Source organism: Lepidochelys olivacea (assembly GCF_965140295.1).
Source record: "Lepidochelys olivacea isolate rLepOli2 genome assembly, chromosome: 2".
NCBI lineage: Eukaryota > Metazoa > Chordata > Testudines > Cheloniidae > Lepidochelys > Lepidochelys olivacea.
In genome coordinates, this window is record NC_140412.1 from 80,821,827 (window position 1) to 80,836,861 (window position 15,035).

The 15,035-nt window shown below is 36.8% G+C and overlaps 1 protein-coding gene across 5 annotated transcripts in view; it reads left to right on the plus strand.

Annotated features, from left to right (window-relative positions):
• SS18 (SS18 subunit of BAF chromatin remodeling complex) overlaps positions 1-11,646 on the plus strand; it is a 62,631-nt gene extending 50,985 nt beyond the window's left edge. For 3 of the 5 annotated variants that reach the window (XM_084620508.1, XM_084620512.1, XM_084620510.1), the window contains 6 exons: positions 210-380; positions 1,379-1,483; positions 3,801-3,893; positions 4,638-4,760; positions 6,702-6,835; positions 9,935-11,646. In XM_084620508.1, coding sequence (XP_084476634.1) covers positions 210-380; positions 1,379-1,483; positions 3,801-3,893; positions 4,638-4,760; positions 6,702-6,835; positions 9,935-9,961 — 653 coding nt within the window. In that variant the 3' untranslated portion in view covers positions 9,962-11,646. The remainder of the gene's footprint in view (positions 1-209; positions 381-1,378; positions 1,484-3,800; positions 3,894-4,637; positions 4,761-6,701; positions 6,836-9,934) is intronic. The other 2 variants (XM_084620509.1, XM_084620511.1) reach the window with 2 other exon arrangements.
• The last annotated feature ends 3,389 nt before the right edge of the window (positions 11,647-15,035 follow it).

Consider the following 15,035-nt stretch of genomic DNA (forward strand, 5'->3'; position numbering starts at 1 on the left):
TTCTGTTCTGTAAATTCGTGACTGAATTAATTACCTCAGCTTGCATAACTCCAGAATTAAGCAATGCTAGATGGTACTGCTTTTGACATATATGTGTGGATTTGGTTATTAATAGTTTAAGATTTGATTTGTTACGTTGTTTTAAAGTATTTTAATACAGATCACGATTTAGAAAAGACATTATAGTTGCTTTTTTCCCCCCTCTACAGGTCCAATGATGCACCAGCAGCCACCTCCTTCCCAGCAATATAGTATGCCACAGGGAGGTGGGCAACATTACCAGGGCCAGCAGCCACCAATGGGAATGATGGGCCAAGTTAACCAAGGAAATCACATGATGAGTCAGAGACAGATTCCTCCGTATAGGCCACCACAGCAAGGTAAGACTCTACATTGAACTTCTCAGATTAGTTTAAATAACGATCTTGGCAATTTTTGTAAATAGTTTTTTGTCTACATCATATTTGAACGAAATTGCTATGTGCACAATTTCAGGTTTCTTTGTCTCCAGTATATTTTTTCCTCCTTCTTAAACGTAGCTCTTGCAGCAGAAAAGCTACTAGTTTGGACATGAATTTTGAAATTTATATCTCTTTTGTTTCAAGCTCATTTCTGAATAAAAAGAGTGTCCAAAGAGTTTACACCCCAGAGAACCTGCTGTATGAAGAAGTAGAATTCAGTTTGTTGTCACAAAAGTTTGATATGTTTGGAAAATAATTAAATAACCCATTTGGTTCTAAAATTGCTCAACCACTAGAGGAAAGTGAGAGAAAATATAATTATATTCCACAGTCTTGTAATTTTTTTCTTAACTGCAGTCCTCTTTAAAAGATAGTCTGTATTTTTCTTGATGCATAGCTTAGTGCTGTTGCTGTTTTACATGTGTTCTTAAAATGAACTCTGAGCTAGAGTCACATACAGTAGAACCTCAGAGTTACGAACTGACCAGTCAATCACACAGGTCAATTAGAACCAGAAGTACACAATCAGATAGCAGCAGAGCCAAATACGGTACACTACTGTGTTAAACATTAAACTACTAAAAAATAAAGGGAAAGCAGCATTTTTCTTCTGCATAGTAAAGTTTCAAAGCTGTATTAAGTCAATGTTCAGTTGTAAACGTTTGAAAGAACCATAATGTTTTGTTCAGAGTTACGAACAACCTCCATTCTTGAGGTGTTCGTAACTCTGAGGTTCTACTGTATATGCTATGGAGTCTAGTGCAGCCAAGCAAGTAGATGAAATATGTTGTCTGAAATGCAACAGCGTGGGTGGGGAGTACATTTGAGAAACATTTCTCATACTAAAACCAGAAATTAGCAAGCTTGTTAACAGAAAAAACAAGATACTTATGTATTGACTGGTTGTGGTTTTTCAGGCCCACCACAGCAGTACTCAGGCCAGGAAGACTATTATGGGGACCAATACAGTCATGGTGGACAAGGTCCTCCAGAAGGCATGAACCAGCAATATTACCCTGATGGTAATCTCTCATAATGTTAACTTTCCCATTTTCTATACCTGCCCAATATCAATGTAGACAGCTACTCAAAAACTATAGAATGGGGTGAAAATAGTTAGTAACTGATCACCATAACAGATCTTGTATTTATAAAAGCTTCTAAATTCAGAATTGTTACTATAATTTAAGATGCTAAAGAGAACTAATTTTACAGCTTGCTCAAAGTACATCATTTGTAATACTTTTATTTTGACACCCTAATATTGGCTTTCATATTCTATAATGAGAATCCTCTCATTTAGCTACAAGTATGGAGGGTTCTTCTGTGTATGTATAATAACTGATCTGAATTAAAGCAGTCATGTTATACATCTGCTTTATGATACTGTATGTGTACAAAGAGACAGAGTATATATTTTTATAGCTAGAATACAGAAATAAAAAAACTTGCTTATAAGCACAATGTTTTGTTTTTTTTATGATCTTATCCTATAACATAATTTATTTTTGATTTTAAGAACAAATTGCACAAATGTTTTGTTGCTGCTGTGGTGTGGGCCTTAAGCATACATACTGCTTGATAAAGGCATAAGATAGTCCCAGCCCTGAGGAGCTTGTTTGTTGAAAGGCATGGTCCTGTGGAATTCCCTCAATGCCTTCAGATCAGACTCTACATTAACATTACACAAATCAGTCCTTTTTCCTCTTTGAAGTAAGAGATCTGTATATAGTGTATTTGAACAAGGGGAATCAGGATTATACTGTAAGTTAGAAGATGGGGTTCCTTTTTTAATTTGTTTTGGTTTTGCTTAGGGAGAGGTTGGGTGAACAAACTGTATTTGTGGAAAAATACTGGCTGACTCATAGCTATTGTGATAGCCTGCTTGCCACTTAATGGTGTGTTTTGCGAAGTCCAAGGAACATGGTAATAGTAACAATTTTAAAAACATTCATAGCTCAATAAACCTCAAATCCTATCAGCTTTTCAGAGCAAAATTTGTAAACACTTATTGAAATGAATTATTTATTTGAATTTAAAGTTTTAATTTTTAAAAATCAATATTTTAGCCAGGGCTAAAGCTATTGTATATAGGCGTGGGCATCTGATTTTCATTTGTGTACATTCAAAGATATTTCACAAGCTATGTTAAATCATATCATACAGTCTTAGTTCTGGAACTTATATTGTGTTATACACATGATCTCATTTACTCTGTCCAAAAGAGTTAGCTGCATAACTTTCAAATAGTTAAAGGTAATTCATGCATTTAATGCATTTAATGCATTCAGTTGAACATTATCAGTACAGATGAATTTACAAGGATCCACCATATTCTGTTAACTTCAGCAAGTATTATTGTTAAACAGCAGTGGATATGTTAAAATAATAATCTATAAAAATGTATACTAATAATGATGTAGGAGCGTCAGAGTCAGTTTTTAAGACGTTTGTGTTTAGTTCTTCATTTGTACCAAAGACCATTTATTTTTAGAACTTCTTGCTCTCTGCCTTATTTAGGCACTTTGATAAAATTTGTGCTAAAATTTTAACAAAATGAAAGCTTGTTCTCATGACTTGAGTTTCGCAAGAGGACACTATGATGGTAGTACATTTTAGTAATCTGCAGGAGAAATATATTGGGTCTTAAAACAACAAACAGGTAGGGTATTTTTCTCATGTTTTGGTTCCTAAGCCAGAGGGACCCATAGCCTCTGAAATTGAAGCTTCTTTTTTAATGATTGTGCTGATGAATGAGATTCTCCAGGGAAAATGTCGTCTTAAGATTGCTAGGAATGATGTTTGTGGGGGAAAAAATCAGCCTTGAGAAGTTTTTCTTTTGACACTTCTGAGCAAAATTTGCTATAAAAATATGTGATTCATAACTTCATTGAGCTTTGTTATATTTCACACTACTTTTAGCATATGCTTTTGAATTGGAGATCAGCCAAACAGGTGTTAGACAAAGTATGATAATTGCGTCCTTTGTTCATTCTAATTTAATTCAGGTTATTTACATGTGAAAGGCCTAAATGCTTTCATTTTTTTAAAATAAAAGATAAAGTACTTTTTCCCACCAACAAAGATTATCAGAAGGTTAAGACCATCCCTGCCTATGATGTTGCTAAAACTAGTGCATTAAGCTTTTGTTCCCTGTCACATGTTAATTCAATATGAAAGGAAATCATATTGGTAAATCTTTGGCTAATACAATTGAAAAATCTTTTTTATGTATTTCCAGTTGACTTTTTTTTGATTTTTCTGAAAGATGAAATATTTTTAGGGTTTTCACTCAGAGGCCATTAACGTTTCTTCCTGTCTCTTGTCGAATTGATGTAGGTCATAATGATTACGGTTATCAGCAACCGTCGTATCCTGAACAAGGCTACGATAGGCCTTATGAGGATTCCTCACAACATTACTACGAAGGAGGTATCTATATACCTTCACACACATACGCACATACATTCCCTTCCCTCCCCCACCACCTATGGGAACGAAAATTCGTGCACAAAACAATTTATACCCATGCAAAGCTCTTGTAGAATACTAGTTGCTGGCTGTCTTGAAAATTGCAGGGAACTTGAAGCATTCAAAATAATTTCTTGCAAACATCTAAAATATATAACCATAATTTGCCATTTCTAACAACAGTAAAATGACTAAAACACTGTTAGAGAACTTTTTTTTCCAATGGAAATTTTTTATTTAAACATAAATCCATTGGTTCACTTGTGTATATATATTTTTTTTTGTGTGTGTGTGTGTGTGTATATGTATATATATATATGTATATATATAAATATAGTGCCATTAGGAAACAGCTTGCTGATCTTGTGTAGCTAGTCTGTGCTCTCGTAGATGTCTTTAATTTTGTCTTTTTTTATTTTATTTAGCATAGTCATGATCTTATGACTGTGATGTTCCAGTAAATATACTGGTTGTTTGGCAGAGATGCTGAAAAAGCTGCAGTTCAACCTTGCAAACTTGGCTTTAACTGCAGTTTGTTTGGCCGAATTCCTTCTTTTTGGTTTGAGTTTTCTTTGTTTTATTAAGTTTTTGAAATCAAGATTGCATTTTCATTTTGTTCATGTGTTGTTGGCTGTCCATCTTAGAGAGAAATAGAAGTGTAGTAAACATCTTTAATTGTTTTTTTTTCTTGCAACCGTTTTGCAGGAAACTCGCAGTATGGTCAGCAGCAAGATGCATATCAAGGACCTCCTCAGCAGCAGGGTTACCCTCCACAACAGCAGCAGTACACAGGCCAGCAAGGTTATCCAGGACAACAGCAGGGTTATGGTAAGTAGCTGACAACAAGCTAGTTCTCACAAGGAAGACTATGAGTGAGATCCTCATCTCTGCTTAAGCCCCTTTATGGTGGGTGAAATGGCTGGACCAATATAAAGGGGCCCTAAAATCCCTGTATTCAGCTGGGGGAAGAGTCCCCCAGCACAGAAATTGCAGAATACAGCTTCCTGAGGGGGTGGAGCTGTGGCCAGGAGGGGGATATTGGGGCAGCACATAGCACTGCAGAGGTTCTAGACTGTGTTGCGGCCCATAGGAGAGGTATATGTAACTTAGGCCGGTCCCAGAGCTAAGTTATACTGAGGGCCTTTCCAGTCCATACAGGAGCCTAGGATCAGGAGAGCACAAAAATAGCTATCTTAACCCCATAAAGCCGTCTTAATTCCCTGTGCTGCTGGGCTTCCAGTTCTGTGTTGCACCTCTTAGACACTCAGCATAGACTCTCACCTAACATTTATGTACTAGAGTTGAGCTTGGATCATTAAGTTCTTGCTTTCTCTGATGATATTTGTACCACTACTGTAACAAAAAATACTTGCACAGCTGTAGTCTTAAGAGATAATTTTGTGCTAGTACTAAGAATTTCCCCACACTAATGTATGGTAGCATTGGAAAACCACATTATTATTGTTAGGACTGTTAACCGCTTGGATTCATAACAAGGAGCACAGAGTGCATGTGTTTTTTTCCTGCAGATTTTGAATCAGAACAGAGCATACTACACATTTTAAATTGTCCTTGCTTTCGTACTGTAAAAAGTTACACATTCATCTTAAAATAAACATCCTCTCAAAAATTGACCGTGAAAACCAGTTCCATAATTTGTATGTGAGATTGTGTATGCAATCATGATTGTGCGTGTAAATACTAGTTTCAGATCTGACCTAGTTGGGTTCGTGGTAGTGCTTTGTAAAGGATCTAGTTAGATTTGGGAGAGTTTCTTTTTGAAGTTGGGACTGGAGTGTTATAGTTTTGAAATATTCTCATGTGTACCCAGAGCATTAAAAAAGCAAATAAATAAAATCTGACAAATTTGACTCATTTTTTCCATACACTCATTTTGAAAATCTGGGGTTCAGAATAAAAACATTAGAAGAAAGAGGTGAAACAAATATGATAGAACTGCTTATCCACACACACACCATGATTTGCACACCCAAACTAGCTCACTTTTCGATTAGTTTCTTAAGTAGATAATGACGTCTTAAATTAATATATTTAATTCTTTTTTACAAAATCTCTTATGAACATTTACTAGTAAACTGTAAAGAATTATCATAAATAAAACTGAACTACGTTTGTGAGATGAACAAAGTACATTTTGGGATGTAGTATCCGTGCTTTACTTAATATTTATCTGCTTACTCATTAATTTGCAAAAAATCAATTATTTGCAATCAGCGTCCCAGTAATTATTATGAATCCTCAAGGCTCTGTCCCACACCAGGAGAAGCACAGAGAACTGAGGCAGCATAGTTCAGGTGGATGTGATGCCTGAAGAGAATGGTAATGGAATATGGAGATTTTATCCTCTAGATCATCACTTTGAACCTCTCACAGATCCAAAGTTACCAAATTTGTTACCATCTGATGGCTGCTCAGTGATTAGGTAAAATGTGCACTTGTCAGCACTGAATCAAATTTCTGTCTACGCAAGTCACATTTTGCTCCAGAAACAGATCTGCCTGTTTGTGTAAGAGCAAGCACCCCTTCACCAGTTGTAGAACTTTATGGCTCTGTCTGGTCTTCAGGGGATCCAGTGGCAGGCACCAAAGAATGTAACTCTCTGTATTTGCCGTATGTATGTGGTTACCTACTTTAAGCTTGTTAAGTAATGGTGGTATTTCCTTGGTGTGTTCCTAGTTGCACAATGCAATATTTTTACCATTCTTTTCTTCACCCCTCCCTTTTTTTATTTGTCTTAATGATTTGCAGGTCCTTCACAGAGTGGTCCAGGACCTCAGTATCCTAACTATCCACAAGGGCAAGGCCAGCAGTATGCAGCTTATAGGCCCACACAGCCTGGACCACCACAGCCACCACAACAGAGGCCTTATGGATATGACCAGGTACAACTTTGTTTAGTAAAATCTACTAATTCTTGTGTGTTAATTTTACTGTTTTATTAATGAATGTTGGGGTATTGTCTCCCCTGGATGGATATATGTAACTCTCATTGCTTTTTATTTCCATTGGAATTATTCACATGCAGCTGGGAGAGTTGATTAGTCTATATCATTCTTTTCTGATTTGGCCAGACAATACTAAACTTTGCAAAGCTACTGTGTTATAAACAGCTCACCACTGTATCAAAATTAATGTGAATCATTTTAGCCTAGTGATGAGAGTGACTTCAGTGGAAGTTGAGGGTACTAAGCATCTTGCAGGGTCACATTTTATTATTGCTCTGTATTGAACGTGGCTGAATGCCTTTTTTTTCTTTTCTTTTTTTTTTTTTTTTAAAGCATTCCCTTAGGGGCAAATCCAGCCACCCTTCTTGGCAGCTACAAAGGGCAACTAGCCTGCCCAAGCAGTGTAATTCTGCTGCGTAGTTGTTGGGAGGGACCCATGCAGACTGGAATCCTCAGTTTGTACTGGTTCCCGGCATGGCAGTGTACGGGGAGGGCAGAGCCTGAGGATCCCCAGGAAACTGAGTAAGAGCCTGTAGAGGCTATTCCAGCCATTGGACCAGAGTGGCTCAGCAGCTGTTTAATGGCCATGGAGAAGGGAGAATTGATTTCTTCCTCTCTGTTCCTTGTACATGTGCCTAGTTATTAAGATTAGACATAGAGCAGAGGATTTTCTCCTTTATGTGTTACAAGCTACAAAACAGCAAATGTTGCCTAGTATCTCTCTGAATGTTATATTGTAAACTTTATTAAAATAGAGGCCTTTACTCTCCTGGGCATAAGGAAGCTGGACATTATGAGTGAATATATATTACTACACAGCTAGGATTTTTTAACAATAAAATCTTAATAATTTGTCCACAAGCAACTTTGAACAAGACTATTTAGACTTTGAACAAGAAAAACATATTTCCCATGAGTAACTGTGGTTAGAGTACCTTCAGGGAGAACAGATTTCTCTCTGTACACACATATGTTAAAAGGGGGCGGGGGAAAGCAACAAAACCTTGTTAAACTCGAGAAGTGCAACAACTTTTTAGCCCCGAGTCTTAAAAAATAGTTTAGTGTACGAAGGGCCATAGTTCCAAATGCAAGAAGTAGGCGTAGAAAAATGCTTTGAGAGAGTGAGGGGGAACAGAGGGGAAAAGAAGTTTTTATTTGCTGAATTTCTTACAAATCATTCTGGTGTGGGCCAGGGATAACTTCTCTCCCTCTGCAAAGGTTCTAGTCCTCCAGTTTCTTGAATAATCCAAGTTCCAAGGGGAATCCATTTGTGGAAGACTTTCCCTGTTCTCCCCAGTAGCACTGCTCCCCTAGGAACTGTGCTATTTTTGGCAGCTGCCCTGAAAACCACCTCCTGTGGGTGAGCAGTGCTTTATGGTGAGAGAAACAATCTAAGGTAATGCTGGCATTATCAGAAGTGTTTTATGCTGCATTACCTTGGTGGGATTGAGGGGTGACTGTGCTGTGTAGAGTGGTCATTCCCAAACATGCCCCCTTGTTTTCTGCAAATCCTGAACCCCATTGTGTACCTGCAGCGAGCCTATGTATGATCATGAGAAGCATGTACTGATGTCTCTGCTCCAACCTTTGCCGTTCACCCCAGATATATCAGAAAAGATCAGAGGAATTGGAGGAGAGTAATGAGGCCAGTATTTCTATGCATCATATGCATCAAATCTGTGGATTAAGTATGTATTAGCAGGGCTGTTATAAGCAAGACACAAGAAATAATTTTTCCACTCTACTCCATGCTGATTAGGCCTCAACTGGAGTATTATGTCCAGTTCTGGGCACCACATTGCAGGAAAGATGTGGACAAATTCAAAAAAGTCCAGAGAAGAGCAACAAAAATGATTAAAGGTCTAGAAAACATGACCTATGAGGGAAGATTGAAAAATATTGGGTTTATTTAGTCTGGAGAAGAGAAGACTGAGGGCAGGTCTACGCTACCGCTTAAGTTGATGTAATTTATATTGTTCCGGGGTGTGAAAAAAACACCCCCCTCGAGTGACTCAAGTTACAGCGAACTAAGCGCTGTCCACTCTAGCACTGTGTCAGTGGGAGATGATCTCCTGCTGACGTAGATTCCACCTCTCGTACAGGTGGAGTAATTATGCTGATGGGAGAGTGCTCTCCTGTTGGCATAGAGTGTCTTCCCACAGCGCCAATGTAGTGCTTCTGGTGTAGACCTGCCTTGAGAGGGGACATAAGTTTTCAAGTACATAAAAGGGTGTTACAAGGAGGAGGGAGAAAAATTGTTCTCCTTAACCTCTGAGGGTAGGACAAGAAGCAATGAGCTTAAACTGCAGCAAGGGCAGTTTAGGTTGGACATTAGGAAAAACTTCCTAACTCTCAGGGTGCTTAAGCACTGGAATAAATTGCCCAGGGAGGTTGTGGAATCTCCATCATTGGTGATTTTTAAGAGCAGGTTAGACAAATACCTGTCAGGGATGGTCTAGATAAAACCTAGTCCTGCAATTCTATGATTCCCATAGGACAAGTTGGCCATCTACATCTTAATGGTTGCCTAGATGTGCCTTGGATCACACAGATTTTTGAACTACATGTGTTAGTCTATTCTATGGTGCTCTGAAAATATGTGGACAGTACTTATGAGTTAAAGGCTGAGTGGATACCTTAACTTTGAATTTCTGTGCTTTTGTATGTAATTTAATTCTTTCAGTGCTGCTCAAATTCCAGTTTAGTATTCAACCGTTCTATTGTATTCTTTGTTAGAGACAGTTTTACCATAATCTCTTTTATTTAATCTTTTATTAATTACCAATACCAATTCAAGAAAAATTGTTCAGACAGAATTAAACTCCAGGCCATAAACATATAATCAGCAGTGTAATTTACAGACTAATTTAGAGAACTTCTGAGATGAAACACTGTCCCATGTATATGAATAAAAATGAATGTTTTCAAGTGTGTTGGATTCTTAGTGGCATGACTTTTTTGGATACTGCCTTGTTTCAACTTTTACTATATATAAAAAAATCATTATCTAATCATATTTTTAAATTTATCTTTTAGGGGCAATATGGAAACTATCAGCAGTGAAAAAGTACTTACATTCCAGTATCTATTAGCAGCCATATTGTCTCCTCAGCACTGTGGACATCTCCCTGTGAAGAGAATCTCCCATTCCATCTAGCTTTTGGAAAAATATTGTGGATAAATGGCTGTTTTACAATATCCAGTCTTTATGGGCTAGTTATAAAAGGCTGTAGCCTCTCAAAAACTCTGATTTCACATCTATACTCTAGATGGCAATATTGGACAGAAAATGCATTGACATAACCAGTTTTCATTGAGTTCGGAACTGTGCATCAAACAGACTGTTACAGACTGAAAGGCGTGAAAAGCTTTGTATGTTTATGAAGGTTATGGGAATTTAATATTTTTTCCACAGATTCTTTTGTAAGGGGAAGGGGGAAATGTACACTTTTTACAGCAGCAATATTTTGTATATTACGTTTTTCATGTGGTGAATATGCAAGACAGTACACTACTCACTGGGCAGGATCAAAAATCTGCTATTAATATGGATGGGGGCATGGTAAATGCTTGATTGTGTTGGTCTCAAAATGGTGTATAATAAAGGTGAATAAAGACATAGTATACTGTACATTACCGATAGGCTCGTGTACAAAGAATTGAATCCCAGTTACCTAAACAGGAAGGTAATCAAGAACAGTATGATATAGTCTTGTGCAAAGAATTAATTTTTTAAGCTTTCCAATTTTTCTGAGTGAAGCATTTTTGTAAAGATGGTTTCTAACGTAGTTTGACAATTTTTTGCAACATGGTTTAGCACCCAGAAAAATTGTTGAAACTGTAGGTTGTTTTGTCACAGCTTAACATAAACCAAGCTGTAATCCCTTTCTAATTGCAGTAACAAAGAACATGACAATGTTAATTTTACCTGGTTTGAATATGCAAAGAATTAAAAAAACTAATACTGAAGACAGGTCAAACTGTATTTGTGTAGTGTATTTTAACCTTTAGTTGGATAATTTGTATGTAACAAACTAGCATAGAAGAATTTGTAAACCTCTATCTAAACTTTCTTATCTGGGAATTAATACCTTTAGAAAGGGGGCATTTTTTGTGTGTATCCATTTTTCTTACTAGTTAATATGAGACCAAGGTATGTTTTAGATTATCACATATAAACCTGCTGGTGAGGTAAATGCCAAATTTTGTTGTGAACTGCATTGATGCTTATAATGTTGCATGTGAGATAGAGCAGCCCGCTGATCAATAGCGTAGTAGGCAAATTGGTTTTGAGACCATCCTGTGACTGTAGTTCAGATATGTGAAGGGATATTCTGTTGTGCAAGAATACATGCATTCAGGACTTCTTGGCAACCTTTATGAAGGACGTAACTTAAAAATAAAATTAGCCCAGGGATAAAATAATATTTTTTTCACAGTTGGCCATGATGTTTTAACAGGGAGAAAGCAATTGTAATACATAGTATTTGAATGAGCAAAACATACACGAAAATCAAAATTTTCAATTTGTCCATTGTTTTTAAAGGGAGAACTTTTTTTTTTTTTAAGCTTAAAGTTGATCAGTAGAAAATGCACATCAAGGTTTGAACAGATAACGCATGAGGAGCATTATTATGAATGAAATGCTTGTAGGTTCTGTGCCAATTTTCCACCACTGTGTACTTCATTGCTATTTAAAACTGTACTCCATCAACTCTAAAGGAAGAATAAATTATTTGTGATTTTAATTTGCTCATTTGTTTCTTTAAATTAGATTTCTATCACTCTGATGTCTCATCTGGAGACTTTGCTGTGAGTTTTTATTTTATAGACGTTGGTCCGGGATAACCAAAATATATTTGCATTCTAGGACTTTATCAAAATTCTCTTGCCATAGCCAAGTTAATTAGAATTAACTGTTCAGTAATCAGCATGTTGTGTAGGCTGTTTGTTACAAAATTCTTCCTCTGAAAATGAAGGTCCATGAGGCTATAATCAAGATGACTGAATTAGATAAATGAGTTGAAGAGACAAAAAATGTGCTGAACCCAACCTGGTAAAGATACGTTATCTCATTTGAAATAAGCTCAACTGACATTAAGAAATAATTTGTCTTGCCAACCCATCTTCTGTTGTCTTATTCTCCTTTTTAATGGAAACTAAAATTGCAATTTTAATAAGCAGAATTTCCTCCAGGGTTTCCCTCCTAGAGACTAGTGCATTTGCAAGGTTTAATTGTTTTATAACGGTCCTGTTTCGTAAAAGTTTTTAATTGGTGGTGACAAAAATTACTTTATTCCTCTGGTACCACATTAGAAGAACAACTTGAGAGGAGGTAGTTTCCCGTAAAAGTTAGTATTCCCATTTAAATTATACCTATACATTATTCACATCCCCCTAAACCAAAAAAGAAGCAGACATGCCAGGTATAGGGCAGAGAGGGGGAAGGAGACAAAATGGCAAGGTGCAAGAGCAAGAGGTTATTTGAACCAGGTATCCTTCAGTAAATGGAAATCCAACCCATGTAAAGCCAACAGAAAGGATCTTAAGCTTGGATGTAGAATGGATTGTTGAAAATATGAGGGCTGATAAGGAATATGAACATCCACTTGAAAAATAAAAATCATGAATTTATCAGATGCAGGAAGCCTGTGAAAGAATATGTCCTGAGAGTAAAGAGGACAATTAATGAGGTTAAAAGCAGTTTTGGATACCACATTAGTCCATGGACAGTTTCTGTGATTGATTGATTTGAACAACCATTTTCCTCTTCTTTTTTTTTTTTTAAATGGTTTTCTCTCCCCTGTTGCTGTGTGAGAGACTCTCAAAAACAGACAATTGACTAATTGTTTGGGAGAAAAATGGTGAAACTGACCATATACAAAGTTATGTCAAATAAACAAAGGAAACAAACTGAAAAAATAGAGAAATATATATTTTTGCTCTTAAGGCTTTCTGTTAAAGTAATTTCAGATATTACTTGTAATAAAAAGAAAAGGAGTACTAGTGGCACTTTAGAGACTAACTAATTACAGACTAACATGGCTGCTACTCTGAAACTTACTTGTAGTAAAAGTTCATTAAATCATGTAGATGTGACTTCTAAATAGATGATGCTCCTGTAAAGAGGGTTAAGGACACGGATGCAAAAAAATATCCTTTAGCTTCTCTACAGTTTTCACCACAGAAGATGTTGAGGAATTACCCACTACTTTCAGGTGATCTTCAGGGTGAGGCAATACTAGACGTTGAGGTGTTAAAAAAAAAAAAAAAAAAAAAAAAGCTGTTGGAATAAACTAGATGAATTAAAGAGTAACAAGTGACCGGGACCACATGGAATTCATTCAATAGTTCAGAAGGAACTTGAGAATAAAGTGTCTGTGAGCTGCTTTTTATATGCTCTCTCATTAACATCAGCAACTGTGCCAGAAGACTGGAGGCCTGATCTTGTGAAATACAAACCAATAAACCTTACTATAGTACCAGGCAAATTGGCTGAAGTAGTAATTTAAAAATAGAATTATACAATACTTGGATGAATATGATATGCTAAGCAAGTGTGTTTTCTGTAAAGGAAAATTGTGCCTCCCTCCCTAGAATTCTTTGAATGTTTCAGCAATGTAGTGGATAAATAACTAATTGATATTTATTATGACTACCCATACATAACATTGGATTCTAAATTAACTGCTCAGGAGAAAGACCTAGACCTCTTTGGGTATGTCTACCCAGCAAAGAAAAACCTGTGGCAGGCCTGTGCCAGCTGACTCAGGGTTGTGAGGCTTGGGCTGCGGGGCAGTGTGGACCTTTGGGCTCAGGCTGGAGCCTGAGTTCTGGGACCCTTCCACCTTGCAGGGTCTTAGAGCCTGGGCTCCAGCCCGTACCCAGAAGTCTATACAGCAGTGAAACAGCCCCGCAGCCCAAGCCCCGCAACCCCAAGTCAGCTGGCATAGGCAGCTGTCGGTGTCTAGTTGCTGTGTAGGTATACCCTTTGTGCACAGTTCAATGAAAACCTTTTCAATATGCAGCCAGGGTCAAAAAGCAAACAAAATGTCAAGAAGGGGATTGCCATTATATTAAATTTTCTGTCTTTACCTGGAATGCTGTGTCAGTTCTGATCACCAAAAAAGGGATAGTAGAAATAGGAGGGGGTCCAGACGTGAGCAACAAGTGATTAGCGGTATGGAAAAAACTTCAATATAAGGAGATATTGAAAAGAGTGGGACTGTTTTAGTTCAGAGGGGAAAAGCATATGATAGAGGTACATAAAATTATAAATAGAATAGAGAAAGTAAATTGAGCATTCCTAGTCATTTTTTTCTGATAATGCAAGAACGAGAGGAATAGTCAATGGAACTGAAAAGCAATGGAACTGAAAGGCAACTCATTTAAAACTGATAATAGGAAATGCATAACTGCACAATCCACAATATATCACTGAGGCCAGAGGCTTAGTAGGTTTAAAAAAAAATTAGATTTTTATATGGATCAGAACATCCCCAGTTACATTAGATCAGATGAAACAGTTTATTTAGAAGGATATACAGCCTCATGTTCTGTAGTAAGAAGCCAACAACTAACCCACTAGGGTTAAGAAGAAACTTCCCTCATTGTCCATTGTGGGTTTGGGTTACTTTTTATTTTTTCTTCATCTTCTTTTGACATGTCTGGTACATCTTCTGTATTTTCCACAGTATGCATCTGATGAAGTGAGCTGTAGCTCATGAAAGCTTATGCTCAAATAAATTGGTTAGTCTCTAAAGTGCCACAAGTCCTCCTTTTCTTTTTGCGAATACAGACTAACACGTCTGTTACTCTGAAACCTGAACCAGTATGGCAATTCTTATCCATTTCTGAACATGAAATCCTTACATATTTTGTGGCTTTTATGATAAAGTACAGATTTGAGGTAAATCTATAAAAGCGAAATCTGTAATGTGGATGTGGGTATGTGTATAAACATGTAAGTTTATATTTGATTCAAACTTTACAAAAACTCATTAGTTTTGTATGATAAATTTAAGTATTTCTTAAGTATATGATTACCCTTCCAACTCTAGCATTTTGGAGAAGCATGCTAAAAATGTACAGATTGTCTTTACTTTGCTTAATTTCAATCTCTGATCATTGCGGGCCC